This window comes from Monodon monoceros, unplaced genomic scaffold, assembly GCF_005190385.1.
Source record: "Monodon monoceros isolate NGI ecotype Baffin Bay Population unplaced genomic scaffold, NGI_Narwhal_1 Super_Scaffold_19, whole genome shotgun sequence".
Classification (NCBI taxonomy): Eukaryota; Metazoa; Chordata; class Mammalia; order Artiodactyla; family Monodontidae; genus Monodon; species Monodon monoceros.
The window spans coordinates 58,900,524-58,924,648 of NW_021703775.1; the positions used below are offsets into that span (position 1 = coordinate 58,900,524).

General features: G+C 41.0%; 2 protein-coding genes across 3 annotated transcripts in view; one reads left to right on the forward strand and one right to left on the reverse strand.

Annotated features, from left to right (window-relative positions):
- The window catches only part of CEBPZ (CCAAT enhancer binding protein zeta), a 22,357-nt gene extending 21,094 nt beyond the window's left edge, over positions 1-1,263 (forward strand). Inside the window, exons 15-16 of the mRNA XM_029232458.1 lie at positions 34-115; positions 928-1,263. Coding sequence (XP_029088291.1) covers positions 34-115; positions 928-1,067 — 222 coding nt within the window. The 3' untranslated portion in view covers positions 1,068-1,263. The remainder of the gene's footprint in view (positions 1-33; positions 116-927) is intronic.
- CEBPZOS (CEBPZ opposite strand) overlaps positions 1-12,255 on the reverse strand; it is a 13,763-nt gene extending 1,508 nt beyond the window's left edge. Inside the window, exons 1-5 of one of the 2 annotated variants that reach the window (XM_029232465.1) lie at positions 11,949-12,255; positions 10,283-10,476; positions 2,940-3,055; positions 1,833-1,877; positions 1,107-1,191 (exon numbers count right to left, since the gene is read on the reverse strand). In XM_029232465.1, the coding sequence (XP_029088298.1) occupies positions 1,109-1,191; positions 1,833-1,877; positions 2,940-3,055; positions 10,283-10,410 (372 nt within the window). In that variant the 5' untranslated portion in view covers positions 10,411-10,476; positions 11,949-12,255 and the 3' untranslated portion in view covers positions 1,107-1,108. Of the gene's footprint in view, positions 1-1,106; positions 1,192-1,832; positions 1,878-2,939; positions 3,056-5,568; positions 5,610-10,282; positions 10,477-11,948 lie in introns of those variants that run through there. The other variant, XM_029232466.1, reaches the window with a different exon arrangement.
- Positions 12,256-24,125: the final 11,870 nt, after the last annotated feature.

Genomic DNA, 24,125 nt, shown 5'->3' on the forward strand with positions numbered 1-24,125 from the left:
AATACATGCATCCCCCCCTTTTTTCTTTTAAAGTTTGGCCACCTGTTGGATGAAAATATGGGATCCAAGTTTGATAACATTGGCATGAATGCCATGGCTAACAAAGATAATGCAAGTAAGTAACTTGAATTTTTATTTAGGTTTTAACTTCGAATTAGGTTAACTAACTTTGGCTTTAACTTAGAATTTCTGAAAATCTGAATTATTTCTGGAGGACCTTTTTTTGTTGGTTTTTTTTGGTTTTTTTTGTTTTTGCGGTACGCAGGCCTCTCACTGTTGTGGCCTCTCCCATTGCGGAGCACAGGCTCCGGACGCGCAGGTTCAGCGGCCATAGCTCATGGGCCCAGCCGCTCTGCGGCATGTGGGATCTTCCCGGACCGGGGCACGAACCCATGTCCCCTGCATCAGCAGGCGGACTCTCAACCACTGCACCACCAGGGAAGCCCTGGAGGACCTTTTTATAGTAAGAAGGGATAAATGGTTCCTCACAACCTGAAAAGAATGGCTTTTTCACCTCTGTCTGCAGAGCACATGGGATTAAAAAGTATTTATACTACAGAAAAAGACTACAGCCTACAAAAGTTACTTTTTTTTTTAATGGAAGCAGGCTATTTTTATATAATATGAATTTGCTAAGTAACTTTATAAATATAGGCATTTTAATTATTTCTGATATTGATAGTTACTGGCTGCTCTTCTTTCACCAGTAAGTGTTCGGGGAAATAAAATCTGTGAAGCATTTGTTCCTTTGCTGTAAATAGTAAATCTTTGACGGTAAATATGGAAGGAAAGCAACAACCAAGGAGGGCTTTGCCTAGTGGATGGGAAATGACTGTAGGTCATGGCAGACTGGAAGTTCCTATTAGGATGTTTGGTGGGGCCTCCAAGAGTCTACAATGTGCTTATCTTTTTTCTCCCTCCTCAAAGGTCTCAAACAGCTTAGGTGGGAGGCTGAACGCGATGACTGGTTACACAACAGAGATGTGAAAAGCATCATCAAGAGGAAGAAAAATTTTAGAAAGAAGAGGCCAAAAACCACTCAAAAAATTAAAAAGCAAAGAAAATGAGTGTTTTCTAAGTAAATTACAAGTTAAAATTCTACTTACTCCTAGTTTTTGCTGTTCAGCCATTTTTCTTGATCTTGCTCTCTGATGCCATACATTCCAGAGTGTTCAGTGGATTTGTAATAAACTATAAATAGAAATAGCTGTCATTTATGAAATCATGTAAAAGTGTTAAAATTAAACTATATTGAGAAAAAAATCAAGCTTTTTTCCCCTTATTTCTACATGGTAAAATGAAAAGGATGACAGTAGGATACATGTGTTGTATATAAGCTCTAGCATCTCTGCTAATCATTGTAATGAACACTATTCACTAAGCATTACTTTATACCAGATACTGTGTGAAGTAATTACATAATGTTATCTTGTTTAATCCTTACAACAATTCATGAGATGGGCATCATTATCTCTACTTGACGGAGAAAGAAAAAGCTCGTTCGCAAACCAGAGATTGGTTTTAAGTTTTAAGCTGTGGATTTGATTCCATCACACTCAGATATGTCTCATTCCAAAGTCTACATTCTTAACCCACTGGAAGAATTAAGAATCCAGCCTGTTAGCTGGATTCACCCATTGGCTAACTGGGATGAGAATTTTCTCCACTGTGTTCTCAGAAGGAGTGAAAATAGAAATGAACAGTATTTTTGGAAACTGGCATCACAAAATTAAGAAGCCATTTAGCCCTTAATTGGTCATAAAGAAACAATTCATAAAGGTTACCTGAAGAAGTTGTTTTGTACTCTTAATTTCACTTAAGGAAAAACATACCTTCCAAGATGAAAGGGAATTTCTTGCTCATTGTTTGCCTGAAATCTAAAGAAAAGTCTTAAAATTAGGTATGATTAGAAATTCATTGTTTTAACACATGGAGCCATAATTTAGTGCTAGCTTTAGGGTCTATAAGATAGGAATCCTATAAATTAGAAATTTGTGTTAAAGTCCTTCTTGGTAATCCAGGAACTGTATCTTTTTAAATAGGGTGTAAATTGCACTTAAACCTTATATGTAGCCTTCCCTAGTTATTTTGGAGTTTTTAAAACTTGGCCTATATATATGATGTAATTTATTTTGAAATGGTCTTTAAAAGCAAATTTTCAGTGTTAATGTGAAATTCCCTTGTGTAATTTTATAAATTGTTTTTATGGATGCCATTTTACCTTTTTAGAGAATTAGACATAAGACTTCACTACACCCAATTTTTGAAGTGATCTTAAACTTTACTTTGCTTTTAAATACCATTTGGATGTTTTCTTTTATACCCTTCCATCCGTTAAGAAGGCAAATGACAAGTTTCAAAGATGGCCACCACCCCAGGACTACTATTCCCTGCTTTAGGGAAAGAGAAAGTAGCACTTTCTGATTTTAAAAGTTGAAGGCGCTAATGTAAAATTTCCCCCACAAAATGACAAAGCACTTTTGGTGATGGCCAGTGGCATGGGAAAGGCTTTTAGTGGCTAGTATTGATGCAGAGGAAGCACTCTGCTAGCTTGAGAAACTGGTTACTTGACAATTCAGCTATGCTACCTCTTGCTTTTTCAGTCTTACCAAACAATGAGGTGTAATGGGCAGGCTGGATTTTTTCCATCTGTGCTAAGCCAGACCAAGGACACTGCTCTATGTCCCCCATTAGTAAAATCCATGGAAGTAAGAAACATTTTCCCTAGTCTACAAACATTAATTTTTTTTTTTTTAGGGAGAAGAGTAATTTATTCTATAATAATTAACACCTAGCTTTTTCCCCTTGTGCCTATAAAATGGCTAATATCAATATACTGAATCTGAAAAGGCAATTTCTCTAAAGAAGCCATTTAACCTAAAATGCATAAGCAAACTGTACACCCCCCTACAAAACACTAATTTCTGAATTATGATTACCTTGGCTTGTGTTCATCTTTTTAAACAAAAAATATGCTCCAAAAATGCCCACAAGTTCAGCTACTAAAACTCCTTTAAAGATCTTCTTTGCCAGTGGATCCATAGTACGGGCCATCCTAAGTTTAACAATAACAAATAAATGTAAACCGAATAAGCATATACAAGCTTAGTACCACTTCTATAAAAATAACTGCCAATTCATTCCCATAGTTTGAATGATTATATAGAAATAAAACCCTAAAGTTACCATATCCTTAGTTGTATTAGACATGTCTCACTTTCCTAGTTTTCAACCTCCATGCCTAAGGGGCACAAGTGAACCAAAGACATGACTGGAGAAAGCACAGCGCGGAGACAAAATGGAAGGCATTGTGAAAGGAACTAACAGTTTATGGAACTGAGATTTTTAAATTGCCTAAGAATATAGAATGGTGGGAGTTAGGGTAAAACTTATTTTTAGCTGAACTAGGAATTAAATAAGATATGATCTAATGGGCACAATATGTGAAGTTCTTTATGAAGTACCCTACAAAAGTATGGTTCTTCTGCAAGTCGTTGTACATGTTTTACAGCTAGAAGTTTTCATTTATTTATACAACATACTGAACTATGTGCCACAGTTCTGGGCATTTTATATAAAGTTGAGCAATAAACTGGTTCTTGTTCCTGAGGAGCTGCTATTCTAAGCTGCAAACTAATTACGTCACCCAAAGGGCTTGTTAGAAATGCACATTCTTGGGCCTCAGAGAGCAATTCCCCAATCCCCAGGTTCTGATTCAGCAACTCTAGGGTTGGTGCCCAGTAATCAGCCCTTTTGCAGGCAACTCCAAGTGACTTTTATACAAGAGGCCTCTGGACCACATGAGGGGAACACTGACCACCATCACCCAGTAAGTGGCAAAACTAGACTTCAAATCTTGATTCTCTTCCTATAATTAAAATAAAAGCCAGTCAGAAGGAAGGGCTTAAGTCTATTCTCTTTCACTAAAGCAAAAGCTAACAAGGAAAGGGCTATATAACAAGTGAAGAAAATAGCATATATGACTTAATCTATGAAATGTAAACCCAAGTTTTTTTTTTTTCCTTTTGGCTGTGCCCATCAAAGTCAGGAAGGACAGGAGAGCAGTGGTTTTTAAACTCAGGATTTCAACACTGTCCTGTGTATGCTCTGTAACACTTTTCCATTCTCCGTGTGAGGTGGCACCTCCTCTCTAATACTCTACAGCTCCAGCTCTCCCGCTCATTCCATTCAATTTTAACTCCTTTTCACAATGTCTGAGGGTGGGCATAATTAAATACCCTACTTTGGTAGGATTATCCTACTAATATTGTAACCAGGTGCCCCTCCCCCCCAGCCCCCAGATTCCCTTCTCTCATTTTGATAATGTGATCACCCTGGGGACTAAAAGATTAAAACTTTATTATTCTTACCTAAGAGAAGTGAAGTGGAGGAAGTTAAAAAAGAACTTACACATAACCAAGAGGCGGTGAGGGAGTGGGAGACTTGTTTTGCTTTGTCTACTACTATGCTGTACATAACTGACAGGAAATAAGCCATGATCAGTACAGGGAGCTCTCCTGGCGTTATTTTTAATGTTCAAAGGGTGAAACACAAAACAAAACAAAGCCTGCCTGCAGCCAGATCCTCAGTGTAAGGATTCCAAGTAGAATTTTGCTTTGTTTTGTTGGGAGGGAGAGAGGATAAGGGTTCAAAAAACAAAGTCCAAGTAACTGTATAGTAAAACATTTACCTTTCTTAAAAACGGATATACATACATTTTACATTCCAAGTCCCTCAACTTCAGAAAAGGTGTTTATAATGACTGATAAAACCCATTTGATAAAGACCACCAAAGGCATAGCCATCCACGACAGTTAGGTTACTAACGGGCAGAGGCGGAGTTAAGACTAGACAAGATTTTGGAGAAGGATGGAACTCAGGTGAAGTTTAAAATGAAGCAGTCCTCTGATGGGCTCGAAGAAAAGCAGGGCTGTGTGTCATGAGGTTACATCACACTGGGCTGAGAAGCTGACTTAGGGTGCACAAGCTTAAGACAAATGTGCAATGTTTGCGTCCGAAAACCCCTCGTCTATGCGCCAAAGCTGGAGATCGACGCGGCTCAGCATCTCCAGGCAACATTTCAAACAGCAAGGTCTTTCCTCACACTCCAGAGGTGGGACAAGGTCTCCCTGCTACGACCCCCGGTTCAATTACAAGGGCACTTTTTCCAGGTTCCCACGGTCAAGCGCCAAGCAACCACCGACGCCTCAGAGAGTGGCCTCGGGGAGGCTACCCGCGATCCTCAGCCCCTCGCGGCCACCGCATCTCCGGTGCCCCGGTTCCCCCCCAAACCCGGCTTCTCGCCCCCACCCGGGCTCCCAGCCAGGCGCCGACACACGCGCAGCGCAAGCAGCACTGCACCGGTGCCGCGCCAAGGTCATTGAGCGACCCGGAAACACTCGGGCCGGGCCGGCGCCCCTCGGGCGGACGGATACAGTGACACCGAGTGTTCTTCGTATCGCCCCAGAACTCTGCCGAGGTCCCCCCAAAAGCCTGCTCTGCTCCCCGCTCTGAAGACCTGCCAAGGGAGGCAGCTGAGCGAGCAAGAGACCCGCACGTGTGCCTTACCTGAGGTACGTACTCGCCGGGCTGCGCATGCTCCAGGGCTGGCAGAGCCCCGCCCCCCCGGGTTGGGCCCGCCCTGCCCCGCCCTGCCCCCCCCCGCCCCACACCGTAATCACCCGTTACTGTTCTCTTACTAAAAGTCTACCCTGACTGCAGGCTGCTTACATTGTTTTATTTAATCCTCCCAACAACTTTGTGTCATGATAGGTGCTATGAGTATCTCATTTTACAGAGGAGGTGAGAGTTTAACCCTGCCCACAATTAAACAGTTAGTAAGAGCCAGAACTTGGATTTGAACCCAGGGCACTGACTGCAAAGCCTGTGCTCAATCATTTTTCTACACCCTTCAACCCAAAGTGGCATCAGCAACATTGGCATCACTTGGGAGCTTGTTAGAACTGCAGACGTACTGAGTCAATCTACATTTTAGCCAGATCCCTAAACAATTCGTTCGTAAATCAAAATTTGAGTCACTGCCTGTATTGCCTACTAAATAAGAGGAGGAAAAGCGGGGAATGAAAAGGGGAAAGGGGAGGAGGAGGAGAAAAGGAATATAAAGGTCTATGAAGGTTCCATGTGGTTGGGCTACACCCCACAGGCCTGCAAGCTTTGTAGTTGCCAGCCTGGAAACCGAAGAAACAGCCTGGAGACAGCAACAGAGACATCAATAGATTACGGACAGCAGATCTTACACATCTGAAGCAAGGTCCTGGAGCAACACCCCACTGTGTGTGGCAGAGAGCGGACAGAACATGGCAGCAATCTTCGCTACTTTGGAAGGGAGGGGGTGAAGGAGGCTACCATTTACAGGTGGAATTGACATCAGGTTGGCCCATCAGGGAAACCAGCAGCTGGGGCCGGGCGCAAGCAAGTAGGCAGTTACTAATTAAGCCCTATAACTAAGAGGATTGGATAGTCATGTGAGTGAAGCAGGGACTGGTCAAGCAGGGGAGGTAGAGAGCAAGAGAGCAGCCATCTCCAATGCTGACCGTACACATGTGCATGACAAAGCCTGAAATACTCAAAACAGTTAGACACAGATCTACCTTCACTGAAGTTATAGTCAAATGGGGGGTAAAATATATCTACAAATAACTAATGAAGAGTACACCGTGATTAGGGTCTTGTTCTGATTTGAGGGATCCATGAAGGTGTAATAGTTGGAGTGTTGTTAATGCCAGGTAAAGGAAATGCCCCTGAGGAGCTTTCTGTGACTGCCTCAATTTTCTTACTCAACCCCTGTGAGCAGATAGGGTAGGGGGTCCCTGGAGAAAGAGAAGCAGGCATGGCTTTCTTGACATGAGAGAAGCCATTTTTGGCCTAAGCCATTTTGTGATCCAAGCCTGGCCACAATGCTTGCCCTTGAACAGGTCTCAGTAATTAATAATCTTAAGGGAACAAAATGACTCTTATGGGGCAAGAGAAGGAACAATAGCAAGATAATAAGTCAGGTTGTAAAGACTCCCAGTTCTGTTTCAGTGGTAAAGGTTAGCCTGAAGCACATTCTTGAGCTGTTTTGCAGAATTCAAAACCCACTCAACCACCAGATCAACTGGAACCTAAAGAAGATGAGTTGACCTTTTCTGACACTTGTGACTTCAATCAGCTAAAGTTTGGATTCTCTCAGCCTGTGCCCCAATTCTATGCTGAATTCTCCTCTGTTCAAGCCCCTCCATGAATATGCATATACCACCCAAACCCCTTCATGAATATGCATGCACCCCCTTAGCTTAAAACTTCCCCAGTCTTGCTGTTCAGGGAGACACTGCTTTGGGAAAGGTCCCCGGTGTTCTCCTCACTGCAAGTAATAAGTCCTTCCTTCTCCCGATCTTCGGCTTGATTGTGTCTTTTGGTCTGACACCCACCAAGAGGAGACCCAGTTTGTGGTCAGCCCCACAGTCAGCTGATATGGTTCACTGGCACAACTGAACAATCATAAATGTGATAGATACATGTGAGAAATATGGGTGCGTAAGCTATATTCGTTTAAAGCATGTCATTATTAGTCAAAGTCACCCAGGGCTACACAGATCCAGAGCCCCAAACCATCCCTCCCGCTACTGGTATCCTCTTAACGTCTGGGCTTTGTACAATCTTTTGATCTATCTGCTCTATAGAAACTGTCTCTCACTTGAACCTCCATTTTATTAGCATTTTGTGTCTGACTTTCTCTCACGCTTTCCTAAGATCTCTTTTAGTACTAAGATGCTTTTTATTTTGTCTGTTATTGTTTTTGCTGTCGTAACCTATTTTTCTCAAAACTTTTCAGACCTCCACCCCGCAGGCGTTACCTACTCTGTTGAGGTTCGCTTTCCCCTCCATCCAGGACATGCACAATCTTTAGAGATTCATTCCCATTCAAAGACTCATCCACAATAAATACTTCTCATGTAAAAAGCGACCTCAGGCTTCCCTGGTGGCACAGTGGTTGAGAGTCCGCCTGCCGATGCAGGCGATACGGGTTCGTGCCCCGGTTCGGGAAGATCCCACATGCCGCGGTGCGGCTGGGCCCGTGAGCCATGGCCGCTGAGCCTGCGCGTCCGGAGCCTGTGCTCCGCAACGGGAGAGGCCACAACAGTGAGAGGCCCGCGTACCGAAAAAAAAAAAAAAAAAAGCAACCTCTATGACTTCCAGCAACTTGTTTAATATAGAAATACATAGATATTGGTATACATCACTTAAGGCACTACTCAGTGCCTTGAGCTGCCAGGCCCTGCTATGTTGGTTTGAAATATTAGATCCTCAGTGTTAAAGGAACCAGGATGACAAAACAAATTAGGAAGGTAACTGGAATGGTTCAGACTGAAAAAAGAAAGAAAATAAAAAAGCTTGATAACAAAGACTAAAATAATTGCACAGAAACTCAATCACTTCCACTGGGGAATGTATATAAACTAATTAATGGAGGTTGTTAATTGACAACTAGACTAAACTCTAGTGGAGACTCTTACCAAGCTGATTCGATCACTGAATTGGAGTAGAAGGCAGAGGATGTTGGGGGAGGTGGGAGAGACTCTGGTGGCAGGTTTCCAAAGTGGCACTGATTCTCACAAGCGTCAAGTGGAGGGACTCACAAGTAGCAGGTATAAGGGCTGTGCCTCTACATAATCCGGGTGAGAAGGTAACTAACCTGCCCCAGCCCTAACCCCAGAATGCAAATACTCAAGCTCTCCCATTCAGAAGTCCCGGCCATCCTCCTCCGAGTCTCCAGCACCCATCCCAAAGGGTCCACATTCCCAGTGTGGTCCTGATTTGCTAACTCTAGCAGAGGGATTCAAGTGGCTACGAAAAAGCCCTCCTTGCTGCATCATGCCTGAGACACAGAAGCTGGCTAAAGTTCCAGTCTGCTGTAATGGTCACAAATGCAAGGGCAGCAGGGATCTCCACGTTAACAAGAATAAATTAGGAGTTTGGAATTAACATATACATATATATAAAACAGATAACCAACAAGGACCTACTGTATAGCACAGGGAACTATACTCAATATTTTGTAATAACCTATAAGGGAAAAGAATCTGAAAAAAATAGATATATGTGTATGTATAACTGAATCACTTTGTTGCACACCTGAAACTAACACAACATTGTAAATAAACACTTCAATTAAAAACAAACAAAAAAATAAAAACCAAGTACCTAGGAAATTTTACCCTAGATAACCCATTGCTGCTGGTTGCTAAAGGGCACCTACTGGACAAGAGGGGCCCAGGAACTTGGGGTTGGCCTAGCCTTCCCTTCAGATGGCCCAGGACACAGAGCAGTGGAGAGCTGTGGCCTCTGGGGCACTGTCCCTGAAGCAGGGGCGGTGGGAGCAGGACCCCTGCTCTGCCGGCTGCTGGCCTCTGGAGTGGAGTGGTTCTCCATCACCCTCGGTCTAGGAGACCAAAGTGTTACCAGATAAACCGTTCTGGATCCTGAATGTTTCCAGCATCCACTTTTCATGGACTCCATTCCTGACTTCCTCATGGTCAACTTCTGATGAGGGGAGCCAGTTTTTAGTAAAGTCCCCAAACACAGAGGTTACACCCCTCTCCCTACATATTGGATTCCAAGCTAAATTTCAATCCTGAACTGCACTGAGAAGTAGCACTTCTCTTGCTAAAGTAGAGGAAAAAATAACCCAAAACACAACTTAATTTGAAGGGGCACCCCACTACGTAGAGAGGAAGATGGCACAGGAAGGGCCAGTTTACCTGCCCCTAAAAACCAGCCTTGGGCCAATCGGCACACAGGAGCCCTCGGCTACATAAACCCTGCTTCACTAATCAGCCTTGATTTCAATCACCTTAGACTTTTTAAAGATCACCTGTGCTTGTGCTCTCTCTCCACACACAGGCCTCTCTCTCCCTCTCCTTCTCCCTCTGTGTAAAGGAGCTTTAAAGAAGCCTCCCATGGAACTTCCCTGGTGGTGCAGTGGTTAAGAATCCACCTGCCAATGGAGGGGACACGGGTTTCGAGCCCTGGTCCAGGAAGATCCCACATGCCGCGAAGCAACTGGGCCCGGGCGCCACATCTACTGAGCCTGCGCTCTAGAGCCCGTGCTCCATAAGAGAAGCCACCGCAATGAGAAGCCCGCACACCACAACGAAGACCCAACACAGCCAAAAATAAAATAAATAAATAAAATATAATATAATAAGCCTCCTAGGCTGCTGCCACCAGAGGCAAGAGCCAAGCCAGGGCAGCACCATCTGAGAGGTCCACCACCACTTACCTCAGGCCTGGGTGGATCCAGGAGCCAAACGGGAAGCTGGGATTTCGCAGAACATCAGGCCCACCTGCAGTCAAAGGCTCACTAGTGCAAATGCATGATCCAATCTGGGTTATTATGCAATCATGCATGCCAGACAATTAAGAGTCAAGTACTCAGAATTGTAAGGTTGACAGGTTGCTGTGAACCTAGGGAGACTAACAAGAATCAGAGATCACATTACCAATTCCAGACAGCCCCCAAATCCTCCTGTAATTACAGGCATTAGTGTCAGAACAGGATCCAGCCATGTTTTTTTTTTAACGTCACTGTTTGAATTAATGTCTTAAATTCTACCTTCCCCAGGGAAACAGACTCTTTACAATATAAGGGACAATCTCACTAAGCAGCTTGGCAGGGGTCCAGTCTTACACCTTTTCTTTTGTTGGGAGGGAGATTCTGAAATACACAACCTTCCTACCTACACTGAATAACATCCTATTACAATGTAATGTAATAAGACCTTCAAGGGAGAGTGCTGTATGGAAAGAGAAAAACAACAAGACGCTCAAATATTTTAATTTTACAAACCTCAAAAATATAATCACAAATATAATGAAACCTAGATACCCATTCTTAACTAGGAAACCCCTTGGATCAGTTCTTTCCCTTCAGTAAAATGGAGATTAAAATTTCCTCTCCCACATCCACCACCTGCCTCACTAAGCCACTTTATGTTGACAGGTAAAATTTCCTCAATTCTATGATGCACGTGCTTCCGTATGTTTACATTTCTGAAATTGGAATGCATCTCACAATCGATGGATACATTTAATATAGTGTTTGTCCCAAATGCTGTTATTAATTAAAATGTTTTAGAATCCAGGGAATTTTATGACTTGTCATAAAAATCTGTCTCCTCAGAAGGTAAGGTATTTTTTTTTTTCAGTGAAAAGTCTCGTGGCCTTCCTTCTCACAGCAGGTAAAGAAGCACGAAGAATGCAGTAATACTGACAACTACACTGGGGGCTCTAAGAGGGGTCTTGCTGTAATTATCTTTTGCTAGGTGACTCAGCTGCACTGCCTGCATTCCAACCCCAGCTCCTCAAATGGCTGACTCCGCCTCTGTAAAACTCCAATTAACCCCCTTGTAAAAATGGTAACAATAGTAACACCGATTTCACAGGGCTGTTGTGAAGCTACATTAAGTCATCCATGTAATGTTACAGGCTTGGCAGGATGTCTGCTACATACAAGTGATCAATAATGTTGGGTATTATTTTAAATGATACATGAATGACTGTGGCAGCTAGGTAACTACACACAACTAGGAGTTAACTTTGTCAGTGTTAGCGTTACTTCAGAGAAAGGTAAATAGAGTTTTCAAAAAACTATGTTCGTAGCGTTAGTGAAAAAAAAATAGAGGAAGAGTAAGAAGAATGATGAGGAGAAGAGAATGGGAGAAAGAAGAAAAAAAGCTCAGTAGATGTTTATGGAAACCCGACTTAAGAAGAAGCCAAAGAGAGTACATTTCGACCCCGAAAGTGTACTAGATAGGATACAGGCTAAATTGCTGTTACAAGGAGACTGCAAAAATCCAGTGGCTGCAACAAGATAGATAATTGTATTCTTTCACACACAGTTCAGGAGGTTTGTTATACGTAGGGTGGGTGTTGGGAGGGTGACTCACCACTTCCTGTATCTACCATCCCCTGGAGTGCTGTTTTCCTCTGAATTAGCAAGTCTGTCCTCCAGGTATTGGAAAGGGGAGAGAGAAAAATTAGAGAACAATCAACTTCCTGTGTCAAGGTCCTGACCATGAGTTTGCACACATTACTTCCGCTCACTTCTCACTAGCCCCAGGGCCATACCAAGCGGCAAAGGAGGCGGGGATCTTGGTCCGATTCATCCAAAGGAAAAATAAGAGAGCACTGCTGGGGAAAAACTGTGTCACAGAGAGTGAGCTTCTCACTCCAGGGACCTTGAACCAGCAGGGCATGGACTGAGAGGACAGGAGACACCATTGCATTGTGTGCTCCCCTTGACAAAGCATCTCCCTTCTAGAAATCATAAAACTCTATTGTTAAATAGGTCAGGAAAGGCAGCTTTCTTTATCTCTATTTTACATATACATTTGAAGGTGTATTATGAACTCAAAATAACACAGCTAGTCATCATCAAAAAGGGTATAAATAACAAATGCTGAGGGCTTCCCTAGTGGTGCAGTGATTAAGAATCTGCCTGCCAATGCAGGGGACACGGGTTCAAGCCCTGGTCCGGGAAGATCCCACATGCCACAGAAGCAACTAAGCCTGTGCGCCACAACTACTTACCCTGTGCTCTAGAGCCCACGAGCCACAACTACTGAGCCCATGAGCCACAACTACTGAAGCTCACGTGCCTGAGCCCATGCTCTGCACCAACAGAAGCCACCGCAATGAGAAGCTCACGCACTGCAACAAAGAGTAGCCCCTGCTTGCCACAACTATAGAAAGCCCACACACAGCAATGAAAACCCCACACAGCCAAAAGTAAATGTATAAAAAATTTAAAAAAAAACAGAAAACAAATGCTGGAGAGGGTGTGGAGAAAAGGGAACCCTCCTATACTGTTGGTAGGAATGGTGCAGCCACTATGGAGAACAGTATGGAGGTTCCTTAAAAAACTAAACATAGGGTTGCCATATGATCCAGCAATTCCACTTCTGGGCATATATCTGGAAAAGATAAAAACTTTAATTTGAAAAGATGCATGCACCTCAATGTTCATAGCAGCACTATTTACAATGCCAAGACATGGAAGCAAACTAAGTGTCTATCAGTAGGTGAATGGATAAAGAAGACGTGGTATATATACAATGGAATACTACTCAGACATAAAAGAGAATGAGATATTGCCATTTGCAGCCACATGGATGGACCTAAAGATTACCATACTGAGTGAAGTAAGACAGACAGACAAATATCATATGATATCACTTATATGTGGAATCTAAAAAAATGATACAAATGAACTTATTTACAAAACAGAGATTCACAGACATAAAAAAACAAATTTACGGTTACCAAAGGTAAAAGGAGGCAGAGAGGAATAAATTAGGAGTTTGGGATTAACAGATACACCCTACTATATATAAAATCGATAAACAGTACTATATACAAAATAGATAAATGACAAGGACCCTGTATAGTACGGGGAACTATATTCAGTATCTTGTAATAACCTATAATGGAAAAGAATCTGAAAAAAAACTGAATCACTTTGCTGTATATCTGAAACTAACACAACATTGTAAATCAACTCTACTTCAATAAAACAAACAAACAAAAAAACCACAACTAGTAAGTGGTAGAGCCGAGATTCAAACTCGGGTCTGCAGACTTCTAAATCTATTGAGGCAGGAAATGACAGATCTGAGACTGGCACCTAGGATTGCCTCTTTTCCACCCCACTAAATTACCGAGCAATTCCATCACTTCCTTGTCACTACTGAAGGAGACCAGGTTTTGCCACCCCAAAACATGCCACTTTGGCATGAGGATTATTTTGAGCTGAAGGCAATTAAAAAACCCAGCAGATTCAGGAAAAGCTCTTTACTTTCCCCCTCAATTACCTAAGTCTACATTGGAAATAAGGGCTGTACGGGAAGAGACATGTTACCAGGGATACATTTTTACCTAAAAAACTTATCTGCAAAACAGGGCAACCCTAGTTCTCTAAACATCTCCTCTACCTTGTGTGAGTGGCTTTCCTGCCCTTTGTATCCCCAAACCCCTAAACTCAGGATGTTATATAAGCTTCAATTACCTGATGGCCTTTTGAGTTTGCATATTATAATGGAACCCCCATTAAGTACAGAATTTTGGTTTTTTTTTTCCTGTTGATCTATCTTATATCAATTTAATTATTAGACAATCCAAAAAACCTAGAAGGGAAGAAGGGAAAATTTTTCCACCCCTGCATCACACCATGGAGGATGTATGTTCAAAGCTATCAACCAAGGAGAGAGGTTTCATCCATAAATTGCTTTTTGCTAATAGGAAAATTTTATACATGACTCAATTAAATACCTATGTGTTAGATATTTAGTAGCTATTATTGTCTATTAAGAGATTCTACTCTTACTTTCCTTGGGAGGGTTGCCTATAATGGTAATATAATCAACCCTTGGGGTAATACTCCCTGATCCTCAGCCTGTTTTGCACCTGCAGTGTGCCTTTCGTCAGAGGTGGGTATGCAGAAAGCTGGGGGTGGGGGTGGATGAGAATTAAGTTATTTCTCTCTCATGCGAATGGGAGGAGCCCTTTATTCCACCTCCTGAAAAACCCCATTAAAAGCTACCACTGTCCCTGGATAATCAAAGAGCAGGTTCTTTAGCAGGGAGCCAGCATGACTGCTAATTCCAAATTTATTGACTACATTGATGAAGCTTTGGAAAAATCAAAAGAAACTGCACTGTCACATCAGTTTTTCACCTATCAGGGGACTCCTTACCCAATCATCATGTGCACCTCAGAGACTTTCCAAGCCTTGGAAGCCTTTGAAGCCAGAAGTGATGACATAGTGCTGGCATCTTATCCAAAGTGTGGTAACTAACAAATCCTTTTCACAAGGGCACTTTTTCATAGTGAGTAGGTGGGGAAAGTGCAAGGAGAAGGTGGGAGGAGGGCAGTTCATCTCTGCATGAAGCCATAAATTGGTGAGGAAGATGGCCAAGATGGGTCAGAACAGAGCTTGTAAAATCCATGACTAGAACTGCTAGATTTAGAAACCCCATGTCTGAGGGAGGAGGTCTGTGGGTGAGGAGTATAGAAGGAGCTGCCTGGTGGGATTAGCAAACAAAAGCAGGGAGGTGGGAAGTCCAGCTGCCATGGAGCACTGAGAGTAGTCAAGATTTTCATCTTGATTTTTGACTGAAGACAAGCATGCCCACGTCTGTAGACTACTATGCCCTCCATGTAATAGTTTATTTTTCAGGATCAAACACCAGTCTTCCAGTTTCTCAAACCAGTTTTACAATGGTCCTTCATCAGTGGAGGATAAGACGTTAAGAAACTAAATTACTCTATTTTACACAGACTACTTTTGATAGTTTTAAACTATTATTTCATCTCTGTTTATTAAAGCCAACTCCATTTCGTATTTTCTTTTTCTTAATTGATGCTGGGTTTTTATAAAAATCAAAATTGTATGCTCCTGTAGAAAATATTCATTAATTTAAGGTAAAATATATGACATACAATAAACAATCATTTCTATAGTATAACACTGTTCTGTAAGGAAAATAGTCTAGATTTAAAAAGAAGCACTGCCTCTTGTTAAAGGAGAAATTTGAGAAATAAGATAATTTGATACTTGCATTCTAAATTTTAGCTCTAATATGAAATAAAAAGTTGCACTTCCCGTTAAGGTAATTCCCAGCTTTAGTAAAAAGATCCAGATGATTTTGAAAACCAAGGAAGTCTTCTAGAACCACCTAAATTAGCATTAAAATGTTCTACAAGGTGAGTGAGACATGATTCTAGCTCCAGTGTCTCTGGAAAATGTTTTAACTCAGTGTAGTATTTTGGGTTTTGAAGTCTTTTGATACCTATAATTTACCAAAAATGTTTATTTTTCTCTTTGGGTATTGTTAAAAGTACTTTTTGCATTTTAATTGTTACTTCACCATACACAAAGATACTTTTCTATGCAATGTGCCTTTTATTTTAAAATGGAAACGAGTGAGAAGATAAGCTTCATTTAACAGTAATTCACTTTACAGAAAATTTTCCTAAACTATATATATTTTTTCTTAAGATATATCTATATCTTGTCTTTACATTGCTTACAGTTTGGCTATATCACATATGTTCATGAACATATCTACGTTTATCATACGTTTATCTAGTTTCATTACAATTAATCCATTTTCCCCCTGGATATTTTTCTAATCTTTTTAGGAACTCTAAGATTTTTCTCATGTCTTTAAGTGACTTTTTGCCATGCAGTTTAGTGGAAATGGCACTCTATCACTTAATCAGAAAATTATCAACTGTGTGATTTTTGCACAAAGCACTTAAAACCTCAAAGCCTCTTGTTAATCTCTAAAATGGGCATTACAATATCTACCTGAGAGGATTGTTGTGAATGAATGTAAAAGCACTTCCAAAACTGAAAAGTGTAATTTGAAATAAATCAAGTATTATTTCTTGATATGGGTCCATCACTTGGACCCATATCATTGATTTAAAAAACAAATTTTAAGTCATTCTTTGCCCTTTTGCTTGAGTTGGGATCTCTACTAACTTTTCACAGAACAATTGACTATAAATGTCTAAATATCATTTCATTGCTTGAAATAATGCGACCGAGCAGTGAAAGCCTCCTACAAGCATGGAACTAAACAAAGCCTTAGCTCTCCCCACACACATGACATATACTAAAGGTCTGATTTTATGATAAAAGCCATCACCCTGGCAGATTCAACAGGTAGCTTATTTTTTAAATTATCAGTAGAAGTAGATTACAAAAACGAATCAAACACAGAGTTCTTATACTGACAAGAATTTCTCTCATAAAATATTTCTCAGATATTTAAGTGACTCTGCATTTTCAGGTTCTGTTAGGATATTTAACTGCATGGAGTTTTGCTGGTTTAAAAAAAAGATATAGGGGTGCCTTCAACATGGTGGAGGAGTAAGACGTGGAGATCACCTTCCTCCCCACAAATACATCAAAACTACATCTACATGTGGAACAACTCCTACAGAACACCTACTGAACGCTGGCAGAAGACCTCAGACTTCCGAAAAGGCAAGAAACTCCCCATGTACCTGGGTAGGGCAAAAGAAAAACAGAGACAAAAGAATAGGGACAGGACCTGCACCTCTAGTAGGGAGCTGTAAAGGAGGAAAAGTTTCCACACACTAGGAAGCCCCTCCACTGGCGGAGACGGGGGGTGGGCTAGGGGGAAGCTTTGGAGCCATGGAGGAGAGCACAGCAATAGGGGTGCAGAGGGCAAAGCGGAGAGATTCCCGCACAGAGGATTGGTGCGGACCAGCACTCACCAGCCTGAGAGGCTTGTTTGCTCACCTGCCGGTACGGGTTGGGGCTGGGAGCTGAGGCTACGGCTTCGGAGGTCAGATCCCAGGGAGAAGATGGGGGTTGGCTGCGTGAACACAGCCTGAAGAGGGCTAGTGCGCCACAGCTGGCCGGGAAGGAGCCCGGGAAAAAGTCTGGACCTGCCTAAGAGGCAAGAGACCATTGTTTTGGGGTGCGCGAGGAGAGGGGATCCAGAGCACTGCCTAAATGAGCTCCAGAGACGGGCATGAGCCGCGGCTATCAGCACGGACACCAGAGATGGGCATGAAATGCTAAATCTGCTGCTGCCGCCATCAAGAAGCCTGTGTGCAAGCACAGGTCACTATCCACACCTCCCTCCCGGGAGCCTGTAAAGCCCGCCACGGCCAGGGTCCCGTGATCCAGGGACAACTTCCCCAGGAGAACACATGGCGTGCTTCAGGCTGTTGCAATGTTACACTGGCCTCTGCCTCTGCAGGCTCACCCTGCATTCTGTACCCCTCCGTCCCCCTGACCTGAGTTAGCCAGAGCCCCCTAATCAGCAGCTCCTTTAACTCTGTCCTGTCTGGGCACAGAACAGATGTCCTCAGGCGACCTACATGCAGAGGAGGGGCCAAATCCAAGCTGAACCCCAGGAGCTGTGCGAACAAAGAAGAGAAATGGAAATGTCTCCCAGCAGCCTCAGGAGCAGTGGATTAAATCTCACAGTCAACTTCATGTACCCTGCATCTCTGGAATACCTGAATAGACAACATATCATCCCAAAATTGAAGCAGTGGACTTTTAGAGGAACTGTAGACTTGGGGTTTGCTTTCTGCATCTAATTTGTTTCTGGTTTTATGTTTATATTAGTTTAGTATTTACAGTTTATTATAATTGGTAGATTTGTTTATTGATTTGGTTGCTCTCTTCCTTGTATATATATATATTTTTTTTCCTTTTCCTCTTTTTGTAAGTGTGTATATGTATACTCCTTTGTGTGATTTTTGTTTGTATAGGTTTGCTTTTGCCATTTGTCCTAGAGTTCTGACTGTCCTTTTGTTTTGTTTTGTTTTTTTTAGTATGGTTTTTAGCACTTGTTATCATCAGTGGATTTTTTTTTTGGTTTGGTTGCTCTCTTCTTTCTTTCTCTCTTTCTTTTTTTTAAATTGCTTTTTAATTTTTAATAATTTTTCCATTTTAATTATTTTATTTTTTTAATTTATTTTTAATTTATTTATTTCCTTTTTTTTCTCCCTTTTCTTCTCAGCCATGTGGCTGACAGGGTCTTGGTGCTCTGGCCAGGTGTCAGGCCTGAGCCTCTGAGGTGGGAGAGCCAAGATCAGGACATTGGTCACCAGAGACCTACTGGCCCCATGTAATATCAAATGGCGAAAGCTCTCCCAGAGATCTCCATCTCAATGCTAAGACCCAGCTCCACACAACGACCAGCAAGCTACAGTGCTGGACACCCTATGCCAAACGACTAGCAAGAGAGGAACACAACCCCACCCATTAGCAGAGAGGCTGCCTAAAATCATAGTAAGTTCACAGACACCCCAAAACATACCATCTGATGTGGTCCTGCCCACCAGAAACACAAGATCCAGCCTCATCCACCAGAACACAGGCACCAGTCTGCTCCACCAGGATGCCTACACAACCCACTGAACCAACCTTACCCACTGGGAGCAGACACCAAAAACAATGGGAACTATGAATGTGCAGCCTGCAAAAAGGAGACCCCAAACACAGTAAGTTAAGCAAAATGAGAAGACAGAGAAACACACAGCAGATGAAGAAGCAAAGTAAAAATCCACCAGACCAAACAAATGAAGAGGAAACAGGCAGTCTACTTGAAAAAGAATTCAGAGTAATGATAGTAAAGATGATCCAAAATCTTGGAAATACAATGGAGAAAATATAAGAAACGTTTAACAAGGACCTAGGAGAACTAAAGAGCAAACAAACAATGATGAAAACACAATAAATGAAATTAAAAATTCTCTAGAGGGAATCAATAGCAGAATAACCGAGGTAGAAGAACGGAGAAGTGACCTGGAAGATAAAATACTGGACATAATTACCGCAGAGCAGGATAAAGAAAAAAGAATGAAAACAATTGAGGACAGTCTCAGAGACCTCTGGAACAACATTAAATACTCCACCATCCGAATTATAGGGGTCCCAGAAGACGAAGAGAAAAAAAAAAGGGACTGAGAGAATATTTAAAGAGATTATAGTTGAAAACTTCCCTAATATGTGTAAGGGAATAGTCAATCAAGTCCAGGAAGCACAGAGAGTCTCATACAGGATAAATCCAAGGAGAAACATGTGAAGACACCTATTAATCAAACTATCAAAAATTAAATACAAAGAAAAAATATTAAAAGCAGCAAAGGAAAAGCAACAATTGACATACAAGGGAATCCCCATAAGGTTAACAGCTGATCTTTCAGCAGAAACTCTGCAAGCCAGAAGGGACTGGCAGGACATATTTAAAGTGATGAAGGAAAAAAACCTGCAACCAAGATTACTCTACCCAGCAAGGATCTCATTCAGATTTGATGGAGAAATTAAAACCTTTACAGACAAGCAAAAGCTGAGAGTGTTCGGCACCACCAAACCACCTTTACAACAAATGCTAAACGAACTTCTCTAGGCAAGAAACACAAGAGAAGGAAAAGACCTACAATAACGAACCTAAAATAATTAAGAAAATGGGAATAGGAACATACATATCAATAATTACCTTAAATGTAAATGGACTAAATGCTCCCACCAAAAGACACAGATTGGCTGAATGGACAGAAAAACAAGACCCATATATATGCTGTCTACAAGAGACCCACTTCAGACCTAGAGACATATACAGACTGAAAGTAAGAGGATGGAAAAAGATATTCCATGCAAATGGAAACCAAAAGAAAGCTGGAGTAGCAATTCTCATATCAAACAAAATAGACTTTAAAATAAAGACTATTAGAAGAGACAAAGAAGTACACTACATAATGATCAAGGGATTGATCCAAGAAGAAGATATAACAATTGTAAATATTTATGCACCCAACATAGGAACACCTCAATACATAAGGCAAATGCTAACAACCATAAAAGGGGAAATCAACAGTGACATAGTAATAGTAGGGGACTTTAACATCCCACTTTCACCAATGGACTGATCAACCAAAATGAAAATAAGTAAGGAAACACAAGCTTTAAATGATACATTTAAAAAGATGGACTTAATGGATATTTATAGGACATTCCATCCAAAAATAACAGAATACACATTTTTCTCAAGTGCTCATGGAACATTCTCCAGGATAGATCATATCTTGGGTCACAAATCAAGCCTTGGTAAATTTAAGAAAACTGAAATCGTATCAAGCATCTTTTCTGACCACAACACTATGAGACTAGATATCAATTACAGGGAAAAAACTGTAAAAAATAAAAACACATGGAGGCTAAACAATACACTACTAAATAACCAAGAGATCACTGAAGAAATCACAGAGGAAATCAAAAAATACCTAGAAACAAATGACAATGAAAACACGACAACCCAAAACCTATGGCATGCAGCAAAAGCAGTTCTAACAACAAGTTTGTAGAAATAAAATCCTACCTCAAGAAACAAGAAAAATCTCAAATAAACAACCTAACCTTACATCTAAAGCAATTAGAGAAGGAAGAACAAAAAAACCCCAAAGTTCGTAGAAGGAAAGAAATCATAAAGATCAGATCAGAAATAAATGAAAAAGAAATGAAGGAAACGATAGCAAAGATCAGTAAAACTAAAAGCTGGTTCTTTGAGAAGATAAAACAAAATTGGTAAACCATTAGCCAGACACATCAAGATAAAAAGGGACAAGACTCAAATCAATAGAATTAGAAATGAAAAAGGAGAAGTAACAACTGACACTGCAGAAATACAAAGGATCATGAGAGATTACTACAAGCAACTATATGCCAGTAAAATGGACAACCGGAAGAAATGGACAAATTCTTAGAAAAGCACAATCTTCTGAGACTGGACCAGGAAGAAATAGAAAATATAGACAGACCAATCACAAGCATTGAGATTGAAACTGTGATTAAAAATCTGCCAACAAACAAAAGCCCAGGACCAGATGGCTTCATAGGAGAATTCTATCAAACATTTAGAGAAAACCTAACACCCATCTTTCTCAAACTCTTCCAAAATATAGCAGAGGGAGGTACACTCACAAACTCATTCTATGAGGCCACCATCACCCTGATACCAAAACCAGACAAAGATGCCACAAAAAAAGAAAACTATAGGCCCATATCACTGATGAACATAGATGCAAAAATCCTCAACAAAATACTAGCAAACAGAATCCAACAACACATTAAAAGGATCATACACCATGATCAAGTGGGGCTTATCCTAGGAATGCAAGCATTCTTCAATATACGCAAATCAATGTGACACACCACATTAACAAATTGAAGGAGAAAAACCATATGATCATCTCAATAGGTGCAGAAAAAGCTTTTGACAAAATTCAACACCCATTTATGATAAAAGCCCCCCAGAAAATAGGCATAGAGGGAATTTACCTCAACATAATAAAGGCCATATATGACAAATCCACAGCCAACATTGTTCTCAATGGTGAAAAACTGAAAGCATTTCCACTAAGATCAGGAACAAGACAAGGTTGCCCACTCTCACCACTCCTACAACATAGTTTTGGAAGTTTTAGCCACAGCAATCAGAGAAGAAAAGGAAATAAAAGGAATCCAAATCGGAAAAGAAGAAGTAAAGCTGTCACTGTTTGCAGATGACATGATACCATACATACAGAATCCTAAAGACGCTACCAGAAAACTACTAGAGCTAATCAATGAATTTGGTAAAGTACCAGGATACAAACTTAATGCACAGAAATCTCTTGCATTCCTATACACTAATGATGAAAAATCTGAAAGAGAAATTAAGGAAACACTCCCATTTACCACTGCAACAAAAAGAATAAAATACCTAGGAATAAGCCTACCTAAGGAGACAAAAGACCTGTATGCAGAAAACTATAAGACACTGATGAAAGAAATTAAAGATGATACAAATAGATGGAGAGATATACCATGTCTTGGATTGGAAAAATCAACATTGTGAAAATGACTCTACTACCCAAAGCAATCTACAGATTCAATGCAATCCCTGTCAAACTACCACTGGTATTTTTCAGGGAACTAGAACAAAAAATTTCACAATTTGTATGGAAACACAAAAGACCCCGAATACCCAAAGCAATCTTGAGAAAGAAAAACGGAGCTGGAGGAATCAGGCTCCCCGACTTCAGACTATATTACAAAGCTACAGTAATCAAGACAGTATGATAGTGGCACAAAAATAGAAATATAGATCAATGGAACAGGATAGAAAGCCCAGAGATAAAGCCACGCACATATGGTCACCTTATCTTTGATAAAGGAGGCACGAATATTCAATGGAGAAAAGGCAGCCTCTTCAATAAGTGGTGCTGGGAGAACTGGACAGCTACATGTAAAAGAATGAAATTAGAACACTTCCTAACACCATAGACAAAAATAAACTCAAAATGGATTAAAGACCTAAATGTAAGGCCAGACACTATAAAACTCTTAGAGGAAAACATAGGCAGAACACTCTATGACATAAATTACAGCAAGATCCTTTTTGACCCACCTCCTAAAGAAAGGGGAATAAAAACAAGAATAAACAAATGGGACCTAATGAAACTTAAAGCTTTTGCAGGTCAAAGGAAACCATAAACAAGACGGAAAGACAACCCTCAGAATGGGACAAAATATATGCAAACGAAGCAACTGACAAACGATTAATCTCCAAAATATAGAAGCAGCTCATGCAGCTCAATATCAAAAAAATAAACAACCCAATCCAAAAATGGGCAGAAGACCTAAATAGACATTTCTCCAAAGAAGATATACAGATTGCCAACAAACACATGAAAGAATGCTCAACATCATTAATCATTACAGAAATGCAAATAAAAACTACAATGAGATATCATCTCACACCGGTCAGAATGGCCATCATCAAAAAATCTAGAAACAATAAATGCTGGAGAGGATGTGGAGAAAAGGGAACACTCTTGCACTGCTGGTGGGAATGTGAATTGGTACAGCCACTATGGAGAACAGTATGGAGGTTCCTTAAAAAACTAAAAATAGAACTATTACGACCGAGCAATCCCACTACAGGGCATATACCCTGAGAAAACCATAATTCAAAAAGAGTCATGTACCAAAATGTTAATTGCAGCTCTATTTACAATAGCCAGGAGATGGAAACAACCTAAGTGTCCATCATGGGATGAATGGATAAAGAAGATGCGGCACATATATACAATGGAATATTAGCCATAAAAAGAAATGAAATTGAGTTATTTGTAGTGAGGTGGATGGACCTAGAGTCTGTCATACAGAGTGAAGTAAGTCAGAAAGAGAAAGACAAATACTGTATGCTAACACATATATATGGAATCTTAAAAAAAAAAAATGGTTCTGAAGAACCCAGGGGCAGGAGAGGAATAAAGACCCAGACGTAGAGAATGGACTCAAGGATATGGGGAGGGGGAAAGGTAGCCGGGACGAAGTGAGAGAGTGACATGGATATATATACAACCCAATTGTAAAATAGATAGCTAGTGGGAAGCAGCCGCATAGCACAGGGAGATCAGCTCGGTGCTTTGTGTCCACCCAGAGGGGTGGGATAGGGAGGGTGGGAGGGAGACGCAAGGAGGAGGAGAAATGGGGATAAATGTATATGTATAGCTGATTCACTTTGTTA